The sequence below is a fragment of the Rhamphochromis longiceps genome, linkage group LG18 (assembly GCF_057381845.1).
Source record: "Rhamphochromis longiceps isolate RC_006_pf linkage group LG18, R_longiceps_female_GT1.1, whole genome shotgun sequence".
NCBI classification, from domain to species: domain Eukaryota; kingdom Metazoa; phylum Chordata; class Actinopteri; order Cichliformes; family Cichlidae; genus Rhamphochromis; species Rhamphochromis longiceps.
In genome coordinates, this window is record NC_140574.1 from 2,175,780 (window position 1) to 2,200,621 (window position 24,842).

The window sequence follows — 24,842 nt, forward strand, 5'->3', positions numbered from 1 at the left end:
ACCTCTATAGCTCTTGTTAACTCCCTGTAATTCATCTCCATAAAACCTGAATCATCTCAGATTTATGAGGGTTTATTCTGCTGGAAGGCTCCACCTGCTCTCATAGAGCCACGTCTTCCAGAGTTTTAAGTTTCATCAACTTTCCTCTGTGCATGCTGGGAAACGGATGAAAGATGGTGGCAGCATGAAGATGGCTCCTCGTCAGCAGGAGCTCGGTTCATCCTCGGTTTGTTTTTCCAGTCTGTGTGGCTTCCTCTTTGTGTTCTCAGGACGGCGCTTTGTCGTCTGTCTGCAGTGTCACTTCCTGCGGGGCCCTCCGGCCTCCTGTCCCAGCAGCCACCTGGACTTTGTTTGCCTCCCGATTGCTGCGACAACAGACGCTTTTGTCCCGTCCGTGAGGATGCGGAGGCGTGTTTCTGTGCGGTTTCTGAAGAGACGTCACCGACGGGTTTGTGTTCCTGTCAGTGGCGTTCGTCTCCTCTGACGCCTCTTCATAAACCTTTGATCCGAGGCCGGCGAGGCTCCACGGGACGTTTGCAGGTCCCACGTGTTCGCCGTCAGATCTGAATGAAACGGCCTTTTATTCTGAAACTGGTGAACTTCACTCAGCCCAGTTTGTTCCAGGAACTGAACCGGCTGTGGAGGAATGTGTGGGAAACCATGACGGAGCGCTTCCTTTTCATGCTGTGATCTCTGCGAGCACACAGACCTGTGAGGGGACGTTCTGGGGAGGCTACATAAAAGCAGCACGGTTGGTGTTCAGACCTCCGTCCACCCGGGGCCCGTTCTGCTCCCCTCACAAACGTCACCTCAGCGTCTTCCTTTTGTTTGATCTTGTTGCTCCATCTCTGCGTTTGAGCCGTTTCCCACCTGTGATGGGAACAGCTTTTGTTTTATGACTCTGTAAATATGTAATCATGAATGTTTGAAGGATATTTCAAACTCGATTACTGTAAACAGCCTCACAAGGCCGACACTTTGGGAACGCAGTGACACACATTTAATCCGTTCTGAACATTTTCTTCATGTCTGGTTTTCATTCTTCTAAGAAAACACCTCCACCCATGTTTGACTTACCAATGGCCAGTGTCCATGCTTTTATTTTGACAGTCTACAGTGTTGTGGCCCCTGATTATAACTCGGCGGCTCTGCGTGACGGTTGGTCCTGGATCTGCTGTGGAGAGCAGGTTCACGGCCGTCCACGCCGACCCTGGGTTGGTGCAGAGGCGGCTGGTTTCAATCGTCTGTCACATCAGGAAATAAAAACATCTGCTTCTGTTTGTTTCACACCGAGTTTGGTTTGCGGTGAAAAGACGAAGCGAGCGTGTTTGTGAAGATGAAAGCAGCACAGTAGCAGTTTGGTCTTCATGAGATGTGCTGATGCGTCCCTGATCCAGCGCTCCAGGGTCGGTGCTGTTTGTTAAACCGCTGCGTGAAATTTAAAACCTTCAGCCTGACCTCTGATTGGCCGCCTGTGTTTGCAGCGCTGTGTGAACGGAGCGGCCGGTAATTCAGAAAATGAAACCTCAGCGGTGACGTCGCATCCACCGAGGCTTTGATTGTGAGCAGTAAATGGGCTCATAAACTCGGTGTGGTCCTCAGAGCGTCACGCACACACGGGGAGGACGCCGGCGGCGTGTTTGCTGTTGCTTCATTGTTTCCTGTAATAAACTGCAGCTCTTTGTGCGCTTCAGTCCTATCAGCAGCTTCACCTTTATTTGCCGTTGACACAGAGGGGCCCCTCCAGACCGGGGCCCTGTCAGCGCACTGTTTACAGAGCAGATTCTTTGGCTGAGCAAACAGCCGTACCCCCCGCCGCCCGGCTCAAACGCGGCGGCCTCCCTTTGCTCGCTGACTGACGGCTGCTGGAGCGCTCAGGCCGACCTGCTCAGACTCGCCAAATATGCGGAGACCGTCCGCAGCCCCGAGTGTCGCAGTCAGAGGAAGAACTGCACTTCACATTCCTGCTCAGCATTTCCCAAATCGCCCGAGATCATCCCCCCGACAGCGCCCGAGCGGGCGTCAGGAAACAGTCCTGCAGAGACACGATGCTCCGCAGAGATCCTCAGGTTACAGTCAGGGCGGAGGTACAGCTGCATCCAGCTGTGCTGTGCATGGTTTAACCCTTTAAGACCTACCATAGAACCAAGTTCGCCAGAGCTTATATTATATTTTTACATGCTGTGGAGCCATTTTTGGGAGCATTTCAAGTTGCTATACATCAATACAACCATTATAGCCCAAACTTTAATAATATGTCTGCATTAGGTGCATAGTAATTACATAAATTGCAAAAAAGTGCAATAAACTACAAAAAAATTGAAAATCGTTTTTGTTTTTTTAACATATATTTCTAGTTAGAGAAATTTAAGAGGCTTATCCCTCAAAACTGTAAATACAAAAAAGTTACACAAACTAGTTTCCCACCACAGGAAATTTATTTTGAGTGTCTTCATAGTTTTATTTTTGAAATACACCAATTTTTATATACTGCAGGAAAAACGAAAATAAATATTATAGTGCAAATTTGCAAAAAAACAGCATATGCATCAAAATAAACTATTTCCAGCAGTGCAATATGAGTCCTAAGCATCCCAGAAACGACACAGAAAGTCATGAAGTCAAACATAACTTTTTAAAACACATAACAAGTAAAACACAAGCTCATAAGGCCCCGATCGTAAAAAACTACATTTCCGCAAAATGACGTCACTTCCGGTTTCGGGCAGGTCATGCGGTCATGTGATAGTTCGCGCTGATGGACGTAGGAAGTGTTACAAACAGCTGATGGATCGGCGAAGCGTGTTTCTGGAATATTATGTTTTTGTTGCTGCAAGTGATTTTTATGCAGTTTTTGCAAAGCTATATGTGGAAGGAAACCGTGACCAAGGACAAGCTGATGGCATCAGATGTAAGTACAACTCCTCCAGTTTCATATGCAAAAAAAATTATTGCGCTAGCTTACTTGGTTGCAGAGCTACCGGGATTTAAAAATAGTTATGCAAAACAGAGCGTGCCCGCTCCGATCGGCTGTAAAGGGTTAACCTCCGCCCTGGAGCATCAGTATTTTTGATCCTGCAGCTCGTCCGATTCTCAGCTTCTTTCGGTCTGCAGGTTTTTAGTCTCCTTCCATCTGTTACACAAACTAAACCTAACCTAACGCTCCTCCCTCTCTCTGCAGGTAAGGCCTTCGACATCACCTACGTCCGCCTCAAGTTCCACACCAGCCGGCCGGAGAGCTTCGCCATCTACAAGCGGACCAGCGAGGGCAGCCCCTGGGTGCCGTACCAGTACTACAGCAGCTCCTGCGAGAAGACCTACCAGAAAGCGAACCGCGGCTTCATCCGCACCGGCCAGGACGAGCAGCAGGCGCTCTGCACCGACGAGTTCAGCGACATCTCGCCGCTCACGGGAGGAAACGTGGCCTTCTCCACGCTGGAGGGACGGCCCAGCGCCTACAACTTCGACAACAGCCCCGTCCTCCAGGTGAGCGCGTTTTTACTTCTGATTTTACCTCATGAATCACTTTTAAAGGCTCTGAGAGCAGAAACAACATCAGCTCCACAGAAAAGTGATGTTAGAAAATCTGAAAACAGAAATGTGACGAGAATTTACAGGAATCATGTTGAGGCACAAATTTGACCTTTAATCCTTTTAAACGTGTCTTCTGTTCTTCATAAAGTTCTTATTTAGAAATAAAATAAGGACACTGTTTGAGCCTCAGTAACTACGGATGAAGGCATGCGTGTGACGCCACCTGAGACATCGTGACTCTTCCCCTCACAGAACGAGAAGCCGGAGGTTACGCCGCACATCTGGGCACAGGGAGGTTTCGTTTGATAAAGAGCAGCAGCTCCGTGAAATCGGAGTTCGGTGGGAGTCGTTCACACAGTCGGAAAAGCTCACATGAACCAGATCGCTGCTTTCCCCTAAACAAACTCTCCGTAACCATCAAAGATTCTTTGTCTTTTGAATATTCGATTTGTTCCCTTGGAGCCTGAAACTGATGAAATATTCCCAGAATGAAGGGAAAGTTTCAGACATCAGCATCTGCAATGCTTTTGTAAGCGAGTGTTCCCTCGTTCTGCAGACAGAAGTTCTTGAGCAGCACCGCCTGCGCTGCGACCCGCTTCCTGGCGACGCCCCCGGATTTCCCAGCTCGGTTTGGCCCGAGCGCCCGGCAGCTGGAGCGCGCTCCTCGTTGTCCCCTCCTCTTCCTGTCGCCCGTCAGCGTGTTTGTGATTGCTTCATGAGCAGGAAGCAGAGTCTGTGTTCATTCCTCTCGCCTCAGTTTTTGTTTTGTAAGGTCACTCTGACACACACACACACACACACACACACAGACAGACACACAGACACACACACAGAGACACACACACAGAGACACAGAGACACACGCACACGCACACAGACACACACACACACACACACAGAGACACAGAGACACACACACACATGCACACAGACACACACACACAGAGACACAGAGACACACACACAGAGACACAGAGACACACACACACACACACACAGACACACACAGACACACACACACACACACAGAGACACACACACACACACAGAGACACAGAGACACACACACACATGCACACAGACACATGCACACACACACACACACAGACACACACAGACACACACACACACAGACACACACAGACACACACACACACACACACACAGAGACAGAGACACACACACACACACACAGAGACAGAGACACACACAGACACACACACACACACACACACACACACACACACAGAGACACACACATGCACACACAGTGCACTAAATACAGTTTATAGGTTTTATCAGTAACAAGAGGAACACTGAGTTTCCCACAGTCATCACACTGGAGGTGAAGAAACACGAATGATGCAGTGGGAGAGACTCTCATGATGAATGTTCCTCTGTCAGACTCTGCGGGAGAGTTTGTGGCATCAGTGACTCACATTATTCATTTAGAGCTGATGTGTTTTAATCAGGACGGTCCTGAAAGGAGGCTGTGTGTAAGTATTTATTCTGAAAACAGCGAGTGACAGAAGGTCCTGATGGATGGACGGAGCTGCCCGTCCATCAGCGTTTCGTCTACTTTGCTGGTTCGGTTTTTATCAGATGAATTTATTCGTGCACTGTCTGCAGACGGTGTTCCTCATAGCTGCTGCAGGTCTCCGGGACATGCTGGAGATCAGATCTTCATGCATGGAGATCCTTTTTAAGGACGGATCATAGTTTCAGTCAGGATCTGACGCAGCTCGTTGTTTCTGAACCGTCGTCAGTTTTCAGTAAGGTCGGTCCTTAAAAAGCCGAAGCCCACAAACTCTGAAACGCTTTCGTGTTATTTTTCAGTCTTTTCCTATTTTAGAACATTTGATTTATTTAAGTTTGGCTTGATTTTAAAGACGATATTAAAACAAAGACTAAACGTTGAGAAGAGTCAGCTGATGATAAACCACCAGCCATGACCTGACGTGACCTGTGTGCTGGTGATTAACTCAGGAAGTATATGATCCGAGGAACTCAAAATACAAATCTGCTGTTGCGCTCTCCGCCTTAACCTCAGATAACTAAACCCCGACGGAGGTTCAGGTGTCGATTGGCTCAGATGAAGGCTTGTTAAAAAGTGCAGCTGGTCCGGTTATCTGCTGACCGTTTTAAAGGCCGGTTCTTCTCCCATCTCCGACATTCATGCGGCATAAACGCATCCGGCCCGTCCAGCAGCTGCAGATCCTCACGCTGTCCCATCCAGGAAGCCGGAGCAGCCTCGTCTCCAAATCGCCGCTGTCTAAACTGTAGCGAACATTTGTTTGCCATCAATCAACTGCAGCTCCGTGCCAGTGTGGAGGCCTCGCCCGGGATGTGTTTTCTTGAAGGAAGAATGCTGCTTGGTTTTAGGAAGTCCTCCGGGAATCACAAACATTCAGCCTGGAAACAAACAGCCTGTCAGGAGGCGAACGAGAGCGAGCAGAGACGCAGCCAGTGATTATTTTAGAGGTGGAATAAACGTCCAGCTTCAGCTGTTTAGTCTGCAGCGTGTCAAGTCTTCCACATTAAAACTGCTCCACGGATTGAAATCTTAATCCGTTCTTCCTCGAGTCCAAGAGGGGGAAATTCCCAGAGATGTCCTGAAAGTGCTGCTGGGATTTTGTCCAGATGCGCTGTGAGCGTCCGGGACGAAAGATCCGACTCGTCTCCGTTAGCCGACCGACGTCAGCTGCAGATAGGGCTGCTCAATTAATCGAATTTTAATCACGATTACGATCTGGGCTTTCAACGATCATTAAAAATGACGGAGCCGATTATTAGCCCCTCCCTAATTTATCCGCGACACCTTAAAGGCCGGTCCGTGAAAATATTGTCGGGCATAAACCGTCCGTGGCGCAAAAAAGGTTGGAGACCGGATGATTAAGAGGAAGCTCGGAAAGCTAAGCAGAAGTTATTTGGAGAGTGACTGCTGTTGGTTGAAAAGAGAGGTAAAAAAAAAAACTTCAGTGGTGTTGCACACTATGTTATATTATTTTTTAAAGTCATTGTTAACCCTTTAAAGCCGGTCAGAGCAGCACGCTACGTTTTGTGTAACTATTTTTAAATCCCTGTAGAACCTGAACCGTGTAAGCTAGCGCAATAATTTGTTTTGCATATGAAACCGGAGGAGTTGTACTTACATCTGATGCCATCAGCTTGTCCTTGGTCACGGTTTCCTTCCACATAAAGCTTTGCAAAAACTGCATAAAAAGCGCTTGCAGGAACAAAAACATAATATTCCAGAAACACGCTTTGCCGATCCGATCAGCTGTTCCTAACATTTCCCACATTGAAACAGACGTCAGCGCGAACTATCGGATGTCCGCCATTTCCTGCTCGAAACCGGAAGCGACGTCATTTTCGCGGGAAATGTAGTTTTTTACTTGTAGGCCTTAAAAGCCTATACTGGTGTTTTTATAAGTCATGTTTGACTTTTCTGAATAGTTTCTGGGATGCTTAGAACTCGAATTGCACTGCTGGAAATAGTTTATTTTGATGCACCTGCTGTTTTCTTTGCAAATTTGCATCATAGGATTGTTTTTTGTTTTTCCTGCAGTATATAAAAATTGGTGTATCTCCAAAATAAAACTATGAAGATACTCAAAATAAATTTCCTGTTGTTGTAAACTATTTTTTGCAACTTTTTTGTATTTAAAGTTTTGAGGGATAAACCTCTTAAATTTCTCCAAATAGAAATATATGTAAAAACAAAACAAAAACGACTTTCAATTTTTTTGTAGTTTATTGCACTTTTTTGCAATTAATGTAGTTACTATGGACTTAATGCAGACATATTATTAAAATATGGGCTATAACAGTTGTATAGCAACTTGAAATGCTCCCACAAATGGCACTACAACATGTAAAAAATATAATATAAGCTCTGGCAGACTTGGTTCTATGGTAGGTCTTAAAGGGTTAAATAAATATCGTCAAATAATCGAGATCTCAATTTCAGTGAAAATAATCGTGATTATCATTTTTGCCATAATCGAGCAGCCCTAGCTGCAGACGTACCTGTGTCTTCCCGGGTGTTTCCAGAATGTGTAACTCAGGAACAGTGAGCCTGCTGGGGCCACGTTACGCAACATTAACGGTTGTAGCTCCGGTTGTAGCGCACACCTAAAAGCGTGGGAACAGACTGTCACTGCGCCTGTAACTGGAGGTGGCGCCCTCTGCTGGCTCGTTTCAGCCAAACATCGGTTAAAAACCCAAAGACGTCGATTCCAACACGATGCCGTAAACGAGCAGAGCGCTCAGACCCTTTGAGCTCAGTCTGTTTGAAACGAAGGACACAGCTCAGACAGGAAATGACATCAGCAAGCTAACAGGAAGTCTGGTTCACTTCATTTCAAAAATAAAAAACTGTTCCTGTCCTTTTCCTGCATCTGCCATGTCTCGTTTCTGGAGTGTCTGCCGTGTTCCCGGAATGTTGGAGCGTTTTTCTTTTCTTTGTTATCTTTTCCAAAACGTTGTGTTTTCTGTTTTTTGAAGGAGTTTCCCGCCTCGGGGCCACCGTAGGAAAAGAAACCCGGAGCGTGACATCTCCATCAGCCACTTTAACATGTTAGCTAACTTTCATGTAACGGTCGTGACATTTAAGGCTGATTTTTGTCGTGGAAGCACAAAGTGGAGTAAATGTGGTGTCGTTGGTCAGCAGATGGGTTATAGTTCAGCAGCTGCAGACGTGAGTCTGACAGGAAAGAATAAAATGATCGATCTAAATGTAATAAAGATCCTGTGGATGTCTAAGGCCACAGTCCTCGGTGAGGATGGTCCAGCAGGGGTGAATCAGGGATGTTGCATTTCTCTGCGGCTCACTCAGAAACAGTTAGAGGTGAAAAGTCGGGCCTGTAAACACTTGTGCCAGCAGCTCTCGGCTGTATTTAACGGCGTGATGGTTGATCGTCTGCCCGTTGAGGTGGACGCTCTCAGCTGCTGGTTATTTCCCGCTCAGAGATGACAGACAGCAGGAATGTCACAGAGCGACAAACAGCCGTCTGACGCCTCCGGCAGGCCGCCGCCTCCAAAAAGATCCTGGCTTTGGTATAAATAGCTCGATGCCAGCGAGACAAATAAGGAAGTTTAGAGCTGAGCTGCAGAGCTAAATCTGTTCATTTACACAGAGAGGAAGTACGAGGCTCGAAGGAAGCAAGGGAGGAAATGACGAGCCGTGAAAATGCTTTTCCAGAAGGCTTCGGCTGATCGCTTTTCCAAACTGGGATGGGTCATGTGATGGGGCAGACTGCCTGAACTGAAACATAGTCAAAGGTTACACTGAAAATATTACCAATAAAAAAATGAACTGGTTGTTTTATCAGCGTTTAAATGAGTTTACAGCTTCCTAATCGGCTGATATCGCTCCACCGATCACATCAGTGTAACAGAGTTACGTGGCAGCTAATTCTGCATAAATGCCGTCTTTCTCTGAGCATCTTAGAAGTTTTGTGTCTGGATAAAGGTGGACTGTGGGACCAACTTAGTAATGCACATGTGGAGGGTTTGAAAGGAGGAAACACAGTATAGCTGTGACTTCATTGGCCAGCATTTCCTCAAAGAGCAGCCTTTGGTCTCAGGACGCCATCATGGAAGTGAGAAACCTGCAGTTCCTGTAGCGTCCACTGGAGGCTCCAGCATTCCTTTATAACTCGCCTAGATTAGTTTGCATTAGGGGCGTGGCCTCTATTCAATTTATTTAGATTCAGTTTTATTTATACAGCGCAAAATCACAACAACCGTCCTCAATGTGCTTTATATTATAAGGTCGACCCTACAATAATACATACAGAGAAAATGATATGATATGAATCATATGACCCCCTGTGAGCAGGATTTTGGTGACAGTGGGAAGGAAAAACTCCCTTTTAACAGGAAGAAACCTCCAACAGAACCAGGCTCAGGGAGGGGCGGGGCCATCTGCTGTGATTGGTTGGGGTGAGAGAAGGAAGACAGGATAAAGACATGCTGTGGAAGAGAGACAGAGGTTAATAACAGATATGATTCAATGCAGAGAGGTCTGTTAATACATAGTGAGTGAAGAAGAAACACCCAGTGCATCATGGGAATCCTCCAGCAGCCTACGTCTATTGCAGCATAACTAAGGGAGGATTCAGGGTCACCTGGTCCACAGAAGAGTGGCCTGATTATTTAAGACCTTGTAGATGAGGAGCAGGATTTCTGGATTTAACAGGCAGCCAGTGAAGGAGAAATCTGGCTCTAAAAACCAAGAGTGGTGGAGGCCGGCACGCTGAGTCTGTGGAGCTCCTGGTCATGGAGTAGCCTCTATAACAAGAAAGCACAGCTTCATGTTTCAGGAACCGGCTGTCGTGTTCAGAGCAGATTATTTGTGTTGCTCATGTTGGGAATGAACCCAGGAAGTTGTTTCAGTGCCGGTCGGCTGTGTTACCAGGCTACATGTGTGACACGGTTACATCAACATTTAACCGTCGTGCTCGGTGCTTTCAAGGTTTTATGCTCTGCTTGTTTCCTGTGAGGGTCTTCACAGGATTACCTCAGGACAGGTAAACTTCCTGTTTCCGAGCCTGTGAGTCGCAGGCTGTTCCACATTCCCAGCACTTGTCCGAGGATTTAACAGGCATGCGCGAAGTCACAGTTTTTCTGAGTGGGCGGACAAACATGGAGCAGGTCTGACAGCGGGCCAGCTCGCTTATATTCAGCTCCACTTTCCCCTCGAGCCGCCGCTTCGTCTTCAGCTTCGTCTTCAGCTTCGGGCCTGACGAGCTTCCTGCTGAACGGAGCTATCGCTGGCTTTCCCACGAGGCGGGATGTTGAGTAACTTTCTTTATCCTCTGAAACACAACAGGTGTCCTGAGTAATTCCCTCCATCTGGATCTTGTATCGTAAGGCCAAGAAAATAAATTCATTTCTGTGGAAATGTCACAGTGTGAGGGCCTGCTGGTGTCTGCGTCACTGTTTTTCCCACAGCTGGAACTGAAACCACTTCTCTGTTTGCAGAGTACAAAAACCAGGATGTTTCACACGCCTGCGTTTGCTTTGAGTTTAATTAAAGTAATCAGATTACTGGGTGAGGTAGTCATGCTCTCTTCAGTGCGATCTTAAATCACTCTTGGGGCAGAATCGGCACAAACATGCTGAGGCTCATCCAGCAGTGACATCGTTCCAGCTGTTTGGATAAACGGGAGAAAAACCAAATAGTTTTAAATATTTCTTTAGTAGTTGGATCATAAAGACATAAATTATTTCCAGCCAATCAGGATATCAGAGCATTGTCAGGTGTATGAGCATGCTCCGTTGGCAGGTGATGCTCCTCTGTTTGCCCTCGTGTGTCTAACGCAGCATCCATGTTGTGTCTGTTGCAGGACTGGGTGACGGCCACCGACATCAGAGTGACCCTGAACCGGCTCAACACATTCGGAGACGAGGTCTTCAATGACCCCAAGGTCCTCAAGTCCTACTACTACGCCATCTCTGACTTCGCGGTGGGAGGAAGGTAAAGCCTCAGATTCACTGCAGGTCCTGTTTTTCAGTCGAGTCCTCCGGCGGAGCTCTGCTCTGCGGTCAGGTCCCGCCGTGTCACTGTGTGGTCCGCTTCCTTGTGACCGGCGCAGGATCCACACTAGAATTCGTTTTCGACAGGCATTACTCGAGTGTTGCACGGAGCACGACTCTGCAGCCATAATCTGTTTGAATGTGGAGCACATTTCCCTTACACCGCCAGCATTCCTGAAATTCCTAGCCGGCAGGGCCAGATTATAGGGAAACCGGAATGAGGCGGTCCGACAGCCGTGACGGATGGAAGAAAAGGGGCGATTCCCGAGCCGAGCACCTGGAGGATTTAACCTTTACTTGTCCCAGGAGGAGATTTTCCTTCTGCACCTTCACCTGGATCTACCTGAGCGTGCTCAGCTGGCAGCTCTGTGGGCAGATTTATCTGCACTTTATTATATCAACACTTTTCATTGTGCAATTCTGCCAGTGACTCATTCATGCAAACACACAACTCATGAACGCTCCTTTGAACTCCTTGAACTCGTGCAGCAGCTTGAAGCAGGTAGAGACTTTCTGAAAGCAGCAGCTCGCTGCTCATTGGACAGAAGATCACCTGGAGTTTTTCCCGTTTGCTCACGTTTTGGCCGGGAGGGAGCAAAGGGTTTAAATCCAGCTTAACATGTGTGATGTTCAGGATTTCTTTCATGCTTCTCCCTCCGTGCCTGCTCGGGTTCGACTGAACCTCCAACAATCTTTCTGTTTTTGAGGTCTTGTGAATTATGTGTAACCAGGAAGGTTTCTGATCCTGTGTAAACCCAGGACACAGCCACGGAGACGATGATCTTTATAGTTTGCTGTGAAGCGGGCGCAGCGATTTATTGAATTGTGTGCAAACGTGAAAATACAGCTTTTAATCCAAAAACGGAGTTTAACGGGCTCGTGAGTGAATCTTTGGTGTGACCTCCTTCAGCACAGCGTGAGCTCTGCTTTCTTTACGTATCGTTCGGAGCTCTTCTCCGTCAGGCTGATCCCACCAGCTGAAATCTGCTCCAACCACGATGGAGCCTCCACCTTGTTGCACAGAAGGACCTCTGTCCCGACCTCCTCCCTGAACCAAATCTAGATTTATCAGATTTCCCATCAGAACGGTTCCACTGATCAGTCCAGGTCTTCTATAGTGTGCATGCTGGGGCTGGGCCATATCAAACCGTTCACGGTGATACTGGTATAATGTTGGGCAACGATAAGAAAATGAAATATGGCGATAGAATATGGGTAAAACACGCATGTGCAGTGTTTTCATACGCACATGGCGGTGACGGAGAATGAGAAGGGCGAAAGCAGATCGTTGAATGAAACGGATGAATGAAATGAAACGGCAGCTACATTGTAGCCACAGCCACCCTGGGGCGCACTGACAGAGGCGAGGCTGCCGGACACTGGCGCCACCGGGCCCTCTGACCACCACCTGCAGGCTACGGGTGAAGCGTCTTGCCCAAGGACACAACGACCGAGACTGTCGGAGCCGGGGCTCGAACCGGCAACCTTCTGATTACAAGGCGAACTCCCAACTCTTGAGCCACGATTGATCCAGAACTGGTTTGTTAAAATGCTGCAGCTTCAGTGGTGTGGAACTGGTTTGGCTTTCGTCCCTCAGATACACAACAAAGCACTATTTTTGGTAGCGCATGCGAGCGGGCCGTCGTTATTACCGTGTTTCTTGGAAAATACGGCGCACTTACAATCAATCGGAGCATTACGGCTATCGTAGGCAGGAGCCTCGCGGAGTGATGCGTACAGGTGTCCTTTCTCTGCGCCGAGGTGAGCCAGGCTTTCAGCTCTGAGAATCACCTCGTTGGTGTAAAAATACTTGGTTGTCAAACTGTTATTTCTAACATTTTTCATTTGAACTAAAGAAATGGGAGCAGACGATGTTTTTGCGACGGGCCGATGGAAACAAAGAGCTTAAAACTGGTTCTTTGCTCGGTGGTCCAACGAAAAACTTTGATAGAGCTTCAGAAATCCCGAACTCGAGAGCACCTCAGTAAAGTCTGGCTCCTTTGAAGCAGCTCATAAAGAAAGGACTCGAGACTTTTGCACAAAAGTGTGTGGCTCTGTCCCGCTAACGGCCACAGACTGCCTCCTTCTGCTCTTGAGGAGTGATTGTGGGGACATCTCACTGAAGCCTTCGCACTCACCGCAGGAGAATAAAGGACGTGTTGTCCCACGGAGGTTCTGTGCGTCACTAGATGGCGGCGTATCTCCGACACATTCCTCAGCGCTGCTCGTGAGTCGCGCTGACTGTTTATCTGTGCGCTGCTTTATCGCTCCTTCGTTCTGTGCCGTGAGCTCCAGAAGGGCTCAGGCTGCATGCTGAAGTCTGCACGTTTACAGTATTAAACCCGCTGCACACTGACTCAGTGCTGTAAGCCCGAGGCGGTGCAGCTTTAACAGCTCGGAGCACGAACCCAGGCCTCTCTTCCTTCCCACTGTCAGTTTTTCCAACAGCTCGCTGCCAAGAGACACCTGAGACCATAGCCAAAGGTGGCTGCTGAGCAAGTCCCGTCCTGCTGAGGCGGGTGGCTGCGCTCCCTCGGGAGGTTTGAGAAAACCTTTGCTCAGAGCTGCAGAGCGGAAAAACCTCATCGGGAGCGAAAACAATGACGACAGTAAACTGAACAAAGAGTTGAGCTTTAATGACGGTGTGTGAGCGTTAGCAGCAACCTGGTCCAGGTGTGACAGGTGTGCTTCTCTACTTCCAGGTGTAAGTGTAACGGCCACGCCAGCGAGTGCGCGAGGAACGATGGAGGACGGCTGGTGTGTAACTGTAAACACAACACCGCCGGCGACGACTGCCAAGAGTGCCAACCGTTCTTCAACGACCGGCCCTGGAGGAGAGCGACGGCCGACAGCCCCAACGAGTGTCTGCGTAAGTCTGCCGCCGCACGTTTGCCCCGTCACCGATGATTTCACTGCGTCACGAGAGATTTTGGTGCATCTTCAACTTTTTCACTGTTACCTGTTTCGGGTCTTTTATTGTGAAACTCTCCATCTCTCAGCCTGCGAGTGTAGCGGGAAGAGTGCCGAGTGTTTCTTCGACGCCGAGCTGTACCGGGCCACCGGTCACGGCGGCCACTGCAGGAACTGCGCCGACAACACGGACGGCCCCAACTGCGAGCGTTGCCTCGACAACTACTACAGAGACCCGGGCGCCAGCCGCTGCCTGCCCTGCCTCTGCAACCCCGTCGGTGAGTGGTGCACACTGGAGAGTGTGTGTGTGTGTGTGTGTGTGTGTGTGTGTGTGTGTGTGTGTGTGTGTGTTTGTGAGAGAGAGAGTGGCCTTTCCCACGGACATTTGAACACACCATGAATGAACAGTGATGTGCTCACGTTTACATTTCCACTTGAACACAACAGTCAGACGTGTGTGTGTGTGAGTGTGATCGTTTGTTCTCGCGTTGTTTCGAGTGTTTGCTGATTATTTTCTCTATTTGATCTTTTTTTGGCCTTTGTTTGTGTTTATGTGGTAAATGTTTGTGTTCGTGATGCTTCTGGATGTTTTTGCAGCACGTTGAAATCACTTGTTTGCTCTTTGTCACCCGTCTTGACATTCTGTCGACTCCTTGCAGCAGTTTTTCTCTCTGGTGTCAGTTTGTCGGACGTCTCTGTTGTGATTTTTCAGGAAATCTGTCGAGTCGTTTGCAGAGAATCGAAACACAAATTGCAGAAAAGGTTTAAAGATCAGTTTTGGTGATTTTGTAAATGTTTGAGTGAAAACATGTGAAACCGCAGGCATGGACTTTGTGGTTTTCAGCAGTTTTTAACGGAGCGCAGCAGGAAACCACCGCCTAATGTGAGCCAGCTGCTCCACCCGCTCTGCACTGCGACGGCTCATTAATGCAGCTGATTGTTTGCATGTGGTTGGAGGTTAACGTGTGTGTGTGTGTGTGTGTGTGTGTGTGTGTGTGTGTGTGTGTGTGTGTGTGTGTGTGTGTGTGTGTGTGTGTGTGTGCGCGCGCGCAGGCTCTGTGTCCCCTCAGTGTGATGACCGCGGCATGTGTGCGTGTAAACCCGGAGTGACCGGAGAGAAGTGCGACCGCTGCCAGCCGGGACACCACAGCCTGACGGAGGCCGGCTGCAGGTACGCCGCTAACCCCAAACATCAGCTGAGCTCAGAGACGCGAGCGTGGCCCGGCAGAGGTCATCAGCTCAGGTTGACCTCCTGCTGGGTGCACGGCTCTCTCACAGCAAACACTTTGAGTATCTCTGTCACTCGCTGGTTTTCCAGCTTGTTTGGTGACTGACGTCAGCCGTCAGCCGGTCAGGAAGTCACGTTTCCTTCTGCAGCAGGTTTGAAAGAGCAGGAGGTTTCCCAGTTCAGGCGCATTTACATTCCAGGTCTCCAGAAACAGCAGAAAACACATCAGCAGCACGACTCGACTGAAAAACAGCAGAAATCACAATGATGTGAAAAATCCGTCCATGCTCTTCCACTCATCCTCTTCAGGGTCGCGACACCGAGCTGCCCCACGTGAGAAACATTTAAAAAATGAAATCATGTATAAAAAATTGGAACAATAAAGTCGGAGCAGAAGAAAACTGGACATAAATCAGGACTGAAGACAGATTTAAATTGTCCTGTGTTTGGTTTTATGTGGGGGGCAGTAACAGAGAGCCCGGCCACCTTTGGGTTTCAGGTGAGAGGCCGAGCTGATCCGTCCTCTGAGCTGACACGCTTTTTCTCTGAAGTCCAGCAGCCGGGCGTCCACAGAGCTCCGGCAGTCCAGCCGGAGGTGACGGAGCCGTGGCGTTCCTGTGTGGGTCAGATACGACTCTGCTGAGCGGAGCTGTCAGCTGCACGGCGCCAGCTTGTTAGAGAGAAGCCGGACGTCTCAGAGACAAACTGAACCGTCCAAAGAGGAGACGTTCTCCCACGTCAGGAGTGTTAAACCCCGTTTCAGTGAAGAAGAACTTGAACTTTGACCCAGGAGGAAACAGGGTCAGGTCAAGGGTCACGATTACATGAGCTGAAGTGTTGTTGGCTGCTGGAGAATGACCACTGAGCTGTGAGCGCCCCCTGCTGACTGAACTGTTTCAAACATCTTTTATTAGGAAGTATCATGGTTGTTACAGATTGATAGAACTTATGCCCCTTTTTTCTCCAAGCTAACAAAACAGACAAATAAACAACAACAAAAGAAAGAGAAAACAAACAAACAAAAAACCTGATGAGTCTGACTCTCTCTCTCCCCCATCAGGCAGTGCTCTTGCTCGCCCTCAGGCAGCACGCAGGAGTGTGACGTGAACACGGGTCAGTGTCGCTGCAAAGACAACGTGGAGGGCTTCAGCTGCGACAGGTGACGCACAGTCCCGCCCACACAGGGCGGGGCCCGCCCACAGCCCCGCCCACACACGTTCCGTTAACATGCAGCAAGTGAAAGTGCAGTTCGTGCAGCAGCACGTCACAGGTGTGTTCTTGCTGCTTGTGCCCCTCAGGTGTAAGCTGGGTTACTTTAACCTGGATGAGAACAACCCTCAGGGCTGCACGCCATGCTTCTGCTTCCAGCACTCGTCCGTGTGCGACAGCGCCGACGGCTTCAGCGTCCACGCCATCAAATCTGACTTTAGCAGAGGTAACACTGCCTGCAAGCCCCACTCAGGACAGAGATGACCCCACTCTAACTCCACTGTACATGCGCTAATGTGTGTGTGTGTGTGTGTGTGTGTGTGTGTGTGTTAGATGATGAGCAGTGGACTGGTCAGGAGCGTGATGGAGCCAGGGGCCAGGTGCAGTGGTCATCCAGCGGACAGGAAATCTTCCTCATCTCAGAGGACTACTTCCCCATTTACTTTGTGGCACCAGGTACACACACACACACACACACACACCAGCAGAGGAGGAGGGGGGTGGCCTATTTTGGCGGTTTGGTCGTTTCTGACTCTGTAGAAGTCGTCTGTGGATTATCCGGTGGGCGTTCTGGGTGCAGACCCAGGAGTCCACACACAGGTGGAGGCCCCACCTCAGAGGCAAGAAACAAAACATGGATTTGTTTTTGTCCCTGTGTGACGCTGCTGCTGATTGGTCGGTGACTCTGACTCGTTTCTGTGTCACAGAGAAGTTTTTGGGGAACCAGGTTTTGAGTTATGGGCAGAACCTGACCCTGAACTTCCGAGTGGACCGGCGGGACAGCCGTCTGTCGGCCGAGGATCTGGTGCTAGAGGGGGCGAACCTGCGGGTGGCCGTCCCCCTCATCGCCCAGGGCAACTCCTACCCCAATGAGAACACGCAGACATATGTGTTCAGGTGAGGCGCCGTGTGTTGTTTTCCCAGTGAAAACCAGTATTTAATCCAGCAAACTGGAGCAGATAATCTGCACCAGTACGTTTGCTCTCAGCGTTAATCTGGAGTTTTGGGTGTAAATTAAACTCATAATCTGAACATAATCATGCAGTTTTTATTTACAACCTGTTCACATAGATTGATTTAATCTGGACTGTCTGGTTGCAGTCCCTGACATGTTTTGCTGACACAGATTATTTGCTGTTAATTTCTTCATAGTCATTTAATCTGGATTAAATTGAAAATATTTTGGTCATAAGATTTAAAATGATTAGTTGAATTGTGAACGCGGGGTGATTACTATTAAACTCCACTAATACTCTCTTAATCTGGATTAAGTTAGAGGTTTGGTGGTAATCTGTTTTGTCCTCCTTGTTTTGCAAATAATCTGGATGAAGCTGTGATATTTGTATGATTCTCAGGATTTGTTTCAGAATCTGCTGATGATGTCAGCTGATTTAAACCCTGTAGATTATTTGATAATCTGATTTTCCTTTTCAATGCTTTTGTCTTTGGTCTGGATTAAATTTGGTTCAGGCTCCACGACAGCACAGATTACCCCTGGAGGCCGACCATCAGCCACGCCGAATTCTACAAACTTCTCCACAACCTGACGGCCATCAAGATCCGCGGCACCTACAGCGACAGGAGTATGCAGCGTGCACGCACACACACACACACACACACACACACACACACACACACACACACACACACACTCTTATCGTCTACTATTGTTCACTAATCACTCACACCCTCCAGGTGCTGGTTACCTGGATGATGTCTCCTTGGTGACAGCAAGGCGGGGACCAGGTGTCCCGGCCCGCTGGGTGGAGCAGTGCACGTGTCCTCAAGGTTACCAGGGTCAGCACTGTGAGCAGTGCACGGTTGGATACCGCCGCGCCCAGCCGGAGCTCGGACCCTTCAGCTCCTGCGAGCCGTGCAACTGTAACGGCCACAGCGAGACCTGCAACACCAACACAGGTGAGGGTGGTGTCAGCGCGTCACAGAGGGCTGAGTGATGGGTTCGTTAATACTCAGGGCTGCTTTTTCTGTCCTCCACCCAGGAGCGTGCGACTGTCAGGACAACACGGCCGGTCTGAGCTGCGAGCGCTGCCAGGACAGTTTTTATGGCGACGCCACCCAGGGAACGCCAGGTGACTGTCAGCCATGTCCCTGCCCGCCCGGAGCCACCTGCGCTGTTGTTCCCAGAACCAGAGAGGTGGTGTGCACCAACTGCCCCACTGGGACTACAGGTACCAGATGCTAAACTGTCAGCTAATGGTTCCCAGACTGTACTGTTCTTTATTTCCAAACTGCATAGCAGTACCTCGTACCTCAGCTTTCAGAGTAGCCATTAGTCCAGTGTGAGGTGTGTTGTTCTTCCATGCTGTGCCGGTGTCGGGCGTGTCCCCGGTGCCCTGTAGGTTTCATGAAGTGATTAAAAATAGGTTTCCTTGATTAACTGTTACGTGTGCCAATCACGTGACCTCACCTGTGTGCAGGTAAGCGCTGCGAGCTGTGCGATGATGGATTCTTCGGCGACCCTCTGGGTCAGAACGGCGGCGTAGTCCGAACGTGTCGGAGCTGCAAGTGCAGCGGCAACATCGACCCCAACGCCGTCGGAAACTGCAACCGCGAGAACGGAGAGTGCCTCAAATGCATCTACAACACCGACGGCTTCTTCTGCGACCGCTGCAAAGAGGGTTTCTATGGCAACGCGCTGGCCCCCGAGCCTGCCGACAAGTGCAAACGTAAGAGGAGTCCAAAACCGAAATCCTTCCCGTGATGTTTGAATTGCGAGCGCAGCGAGGAAACAGTGTGATCTCTGATTTGTCCCCAGCCTGCGCCTGCTCGCCGCTCGGCACCAGGAACCAGCAGACCAGCTGCTCTCAGGGCACGGGTCAGTGCGAGTGCCTCCCCAACGTGGCCGAACGCGACTGCAGCGCCTGCATGCCCGGCTTCTTCAACCTGCGGAGCGGGAATGGCTGCGAGCGGTGCGTCCATCACGCCCACACATCTGTAGCTGTGCTTCGGTTCTGAGCGCCTTCACGGGCTCACGGCACGAAACCTCAGTCTTAGTCACGCTTACAGCGATAAACTTTAAATTCTCTTTCATTTCCAGCTGACTGGAAACCTGTGATTAGTCGATTCTGAGCAATTCTTCCAGGAAAACGCAAACATGCACGTGTTTCATTGTGTTGTTTACTCATAGATGATGTTCTTCTACTTCCCCCCACAGGTGCAACTGCAATCCCATTGGCTCCACCAACGGCCAGTGTGACATCGTTACGGGACAGTGCGAGTGTCAGCCGGGCATCACCGGCCTTCGGTGCGAGCGCTGCGAGACCAACTTCTTCGGCTTCAGCGTGTCTGGATGCAAACGTGAGGAAACTCGATAATGTCACAGCGAGTCCATCGCTGTGACGTTTTAGCGTTACGTGAACAGAACAGGACCCAGAATAGATGGTGGATCTCCTCCGGTCGGAGGTCAGCAGGCACCGGCTCAGGTCTGTTAGAACCAGAAACATGAAGCCATGATCAGCTTTTCAGGGCTTTGCATCAACTGCGTGCACGAGGTGCACCGTGCACCAGGAAGTGTTTAAATCTAGTTTCTGCACCTGCACAGATCCAACCTGCCAACACGCTGTTTTTGATATCATATTGTACGGCTCCAGAATAGATCCTCTGAGAACTTCCTTAACCCTGATACCTGTTTAAGGTAAACACAGCAGTTTGTAATGTCACAGCGCGCCGTCTGTTAGTGTGGAGTAAACTGGGACTGAAAGGCAGGATCCCAGTTTGCATTCCTGCACACTTGGACGCTGCAGCACCTGCTTCAGTGAAGACTCAGACCTTCTCTGCTCTAACAAACTGTAAAGTTCAACTTTATTCAGCCTGCAGTTTGCAGGTCTGAGCCGCGTCGTCTTCCATCACATCAGGCAGAGTTCGAGTCTGTGTGTTAGACAAAACCGAGTCCTGTAACTTTAAGAATCCTTTGAGCGTTCAGGGTGACGAGCTGTGCTGTGTGTATGAGAGCTGTTATTAATGGACCGACGTCCTCGTCTTTGTTCCTGCAGCCTGCGATTGCGACCCCGAGGGCTCCGTGTCGGGTCAGTGTAAGGAGGACGGTCGCTGCGAGTGTCGGCCCGGCTTCGTCGGAGCTCGGTGCGACATGTGTGAGGAGAATTACTTCTACAACCGCTCGGTGCCGGGCTGCCAGCAGTGTCCTTCCTGCTACAGTCTGGTCAGAGACAAGGTGAGCCCGACTCCGAGGCAACGCCTTCGCTCTCCTCGCACAGAGGAGCTAACGTTTCTGTCTGCGCGTCCAGGTGAACCAGCAGAGGCAGAAGCTTCACGAACTGCAGACGCTGATCGATAACCTCGGCTCGGGTCAGGACACCGTCAGCGATCAGGCCTTCGAGGATCGTCTGAAGGAGGCAGAGAGGGCCATCATGGACCTGCTGGAGGAGGCCAAGGCCAGCAAAGGTGAGACCTGAACTGAGATCTGACGTTTACAGTTTATTTCCTGTTGCTGAGCAGAAAGCCAGACTGAATGTCTGTGACCTTTGACCCCGCAGAAGCGGACCAAGGCCTGCTGGACCGCCTAAACGGCATCAACAACACTCTGACCACTCAGTGGAACCGTCTGAAGAGCATCCGAAACACAGTGGACGACACCGGCACTCAGGCCGACCTCGCCCGGGGCCGAGTACGCGACGCCGAGAACCTGATCGACCGCGCCCGCCAGGAGCTGGACAAAGCCAAGGACGCCATCAGCAAAGTGGTGAGTGAGGGTGCTGTTTCCATGGCGACTAACCGAGCTCTAAGGCATTTTGGGTTTTTTATAAAACACGACTGATGTCATCGACAGGACATCAAACCGCCCGGCGGCACCGGAGCGCCCAACAACCTGACGCTGCTGGCCGAGGAGGCGCGGAAGCTCGCCGACAAGTAAGACCCCACGACACGTGTCATCAACACGCGCTGACGGCCTGACCTTAACCTGAATACTCGTCAAAGACACAAACCGTTTGGACTTTTCTCCCTGCAGACACAAGATGGACGCTGACCAGATTGAGAGGATCGCCAAAGACGCCAACGATACGTCCAACAAAGCATACAACCTGCTGCAGAAGACTCTGGAGAAAGAGAGGAAAACGAGCGAGGAGATCGAGGAGCTCAACACGAAGTACGTCCCACCGCCTGACGAAACCTCACTTTAGTTAGTTTTTCCCTGCCGTCATGGTTACAGGTGGTTTTTGCCTTTTTGTTTTTGATTTGTGAGTTTTTTGTTGCTTTGTGTGAGAAATCCTCCTCGGTTTGGCCCTGTGGAGGTTTTTTGGAGGTTTCGTCTCCCCTTCATTTGTTTTTCATCCTTCCTGCTTCGGTTTTGTCCACGTTGTGGTTTTTTGAATCTTCGGTCACATCTGTTCAGTTATTCCATCCCTTTTTTTGAGTCTCTATTTTTTTCTTGTTCTTGTGGTTAATTTGCTTTATTTCGACTCATTCTTGGGACCTTTGTAGTGATTATACGCGGCTCTATGGTCATTTTGCATCTCTTTGTGGTCATATTGTGTCTCCTGGTCATTATAGCTGTGAGGATGGTTTTTTTTTCATTTTTAACTATTTTTATAGTAACTTTCTGAACTCCTTGGTGGTTTCTTTGCATCCCATTTTGTTGGCCAGTTTGTCTCCCCCCAGGGCTCTGGAGTGCAAATGTGACCAAATTTTTCAATGGTGCAACTAAAAAAATCTTAGGTCGCACCGCATCGACCAACTGTTTGAGTAAAAAAAGAAAAAGTGTCTGCAACTCTGAAAGTCTCCGTGTGGTCAACAACAGACGCACGTTATCGTTGTCTAAACCAATCAGAGATAGTCAGGGGCGGGACCTCTCTGATTGGCCGTGGTCCAGTTGAAAGTGCAGGCAGAGAGGGAGGTGAGTAGCTTGAATAAAGCGATATCGATTCATTTAATCCTGAATCGACTTTTAAGTATAACCGTGTTTGGCCAGAAACGCCAGAATCTCAGGTTAAATATTTCCACAAACAGTAAATGAGAGCAGGCACACGGACTCCACACAAAGACGGAAACACAGACCCGAAGCATCAGAATCAGTTTTCTGTTTCGGCTTTCTGACCCGACGGCCCGTACACGGACACGCCGTCGGGGCTGGAAGCCGACAGCTCGCTGATGCGTCGGGTCCGCGCTGTGTTTACGTCTTTTTTGTGTTGATTCTGAGCTGCAGGTTTTGTCTCTCGCCAACCAAAATTCACTGAACCAGCAGCAAAAGAAGATCAAACTACGCTCCACATTTGATAAACATCGTCATGAATTCCCTCTGAGCGTCGCTGTTTTGCTTCCACCACAATAAAACTCACACACGCTGTGTGTGTGTGTGTGTGTGTGTGTGTGTGTGTGTGTACTCCAAGAACAGTTTCTCATCTCAAATCTGTTTTCTGTATTATTCATTCTCTTATTATAACACTGCGGTGTTCAGCAATGCGGTTGAAAAACTTGGGTGCGCCTAACTTTTCTGCTGGTGCGGCACCAGTGCAACCGTGGCGACCCGTTAGTCTAGAGCTCCGCCCCTTCAGTCATTTTCCTTTTGTCGTTACTTTGCTTCTTAAAGTCATTTTTCATCCCTTTATAATACCATAATAATGCCAATCGCTGGAATTAATACTGAAGTTTTTGGGATTCTTTTAATGTTATTTGATGCTCTGCAGCTCGTCCACACGGGCTCTCGTGCATCCAGCAAGCTGTTCATCAGATCGTTTTGGAAAGGACAGAAACGTACAGCTCGTTCTTTGGTCTCACAGCTGGCTTCAGATCCAGAGTGATTTTTGTTGTCAGACATTTCCTTCAAAGATGGAAGAGGAAGAGTCGTTGAGCAGACTTCCTGATCGTCTGTGTTTTGTGTCCTGTCCAGGTACAACGAGGCGAAGGAACTGGCCAAGAGCCTGGAGAAACAGGCCACCAAGGTTCAGACCGAGGCCGAGGAGGCCGGAAACAAAGCTTTGAAGCTCTTCGCTAACCTGACCAGCCTCCCGCAGATCGACACCAAGGCCCTGGAGGTGAGAGATGGACGCCGCAGTTTAATGTGAAACAGCGGAGGAAAAGTGTCGTAACTCACGTTTCTGTTTTCAGGAGGATGCCAATAAGATCAAGAAGGAGGCGGCAGACGTCGACAAGCTGATCGATAAGACGGAGAAGGAGTACAACGACCTCCGAGAAGACCTGAAGCCCAAAGAGCAGGAAGTGCGCAAACTGCTGGATAAAGGCAAAAGTGAACAGCAGGTGAGTTCAGGGCCTCTGGGAGCTTCTCAGGAGAAAAAAACGCAACACACAAAACTGTTTCCTCTTCCTGTGCAACAGACGGCCGATCAGCTGCTCGCTCGAGCCGACGCCGCCAAAGCTCTGGCCGAGGAGGCGGCGAAGAAGGGCCAGGCGACGTTTAAGGAGGCTCAGGACATCCTGGACAACCTCAGAGGTACCCGAGTGTCCGCCGTTCACCGGTTTCTGTCCGTGCTGCGTTATTGGTCCGTTCAAAACAAGATAATTAATAAAAAATCCTGTAAAACTGTCCATCGAGGCTTTGAGTTGACTTTAACAACAAAAAAACCTCTTGAAGGTGCTAATAGTTTGTAATGCGTCCCCTTTTCCATTTTCCTGAAATGCACCATTTCTGCTTCAGGCTCCGGGTGAGATGGTAAAAATCTGCACGGAGATTTAAAATAAAGCCGTTTTCGTCACGTAACTCTGATCCTCGTCCACCTGCGGGGTTTTTCTCTCTGACTTCCTGCAGATTTTGATAAGAGGGTCAACGACAACAAGACCGCCGCAGAGGAAGCCTTGAAGAAGATCCCCATCATCAACGCCACTATCATGGCCGCCAACGAGAAGACCAGGCAGGCGGAGGAGGCGCTGGGCAACGCTGCCGTCGATGCTCGAGAGGCAAAGAGCAAGGCGGAGGACGCCGAGAGGATAGCCAGTAATGTGCAGAAGGTAAAGCGGCGGCTCGTCATTGGCCTGTGTCAGCTCGCCGGTTTCTCTCCTCTCACTGTGATTAAACTCGTGTCCTCGCAGGGCTCCGCCAAGACCAAAGAGGAGGCGGAAAAAGCCTTCCAGGACACCACCAATCTCGACAACGAGGTCAACGACTTGATGGCACAGCTGACCGACGCCGAGAAGGAGCTCGAGGAGAAGAAGGCCCAGGCCGACCAGGACATGATGATGGCGGGGATGGTACGACTCGCTCGTCACTGAACTCTCAGACTCTTTCTCCGGACATTATAAAAAGTTTAACATCCGTGTTCCTGTCCTCAGGCTTCAAACAGTGCAAAGGACGCCGAGGATAACGCCCGCAAAGCGAAGAGTACAGTGAAGACGGTCCTGAAGGTCATCACGGACCTGATGAACCAGCTCGGTAAGAACACCAGTCGAGCTGCAGCACCTGAACTTCTGAGAATGACTCGTTTCTTCG

At 49.5% G+C, this 24,842-nt stretch overlaps 1 protein-coding gene across 1 annotated transcript in view; it reads left to right on the top strand.

Moving 5' to 3' along the window:
• The window catches only part of lamc1 (laminin, gamma 1), a 48,096-nt gene that overhangs the window by 20,894 nt on the left and 2,360 nt on the right, over positions 1-24,842 (top strand). The window contains exons 2-27 of the mRNA XM_085388798.1: positions 3,182-3,486; positions 10,887-11,017; positions 13,779-13,945; positions 14,076-14,264; positions 15,040-15,157; positions 16,275-16,373; positions 16,513-16,649; positions 16,757-16,879; positions 17,131-17,320; positions 17,894-18,006; positions 18,119-18,340; positions 18,424-18,612; positions 18,862-19,110; positions 19,200-19,353; positions 19,599-19,741; positions 20,437-20,615; positions 20,689-20,845; positions 20,938-21,143; positions 21,231-21,310; positions 21,411-21,548; positions 23,289-23,433; positions 23,507-23,656; positions 23,735-23,849; positions 24,165-24,364; positions 24,446-24,604; positions 24,686-24,785. Coding sequence (XP_085244924.1) covers positions 3,182-3,486; positions 10,887-11,017; positions 13,779-13,945; positions 14,076-14,264; positions 15,040-15,157; positions 16,275-16,373; positions 16,513-16,649; positions 16,757-16,879; positions 17,131-17,320; positions 17,894-18,006; positions 18,119-18,340; positions 18,424-18,612; positions 18,862-19,110; positions 19,200-19,353; positions 19,599-19,741; positions 20,437-20,615; positions 20,689-20,845; positions 20,938-21,143; positions 21,231-21,310; positions 21,411-21,548; positions 23,289-23,433; positions 23,507-23,656; positions 23,735-23,849; positions 24,165-24,364; positions 24,446-24,604; positions 24,686-24,785 — 4,158 coding nt within the window. The remainder of the gene's footprint in view (positions 1-3,181; positions 3,487-10,886; positions 11,018-13,778; positions 13,946-14,075; positions 14,265-15,039; positions 15,158-16,274; positions 16,374-16,512; positions 16,650-16,756; positions 16,880-17,130; positions 17,321-17,893; positions 18,007-18,118; positions 18,341-18,423; positions 18,613-18,861; positions 19,111-19,199; positions 19,354-19,598; positions 19,742-20,436; positions 20,616-20,688; positions 20,846-20,937; positions 21,144-21,230; positions 21,311-21,410; positions 21,549-23,288; positions 23,434-23,506; positions 23,657-23,734; positions 23,850-24,164; positions 24,365-24,445; positions 24,605-24,685; positions 24,786-24,842) is intronic.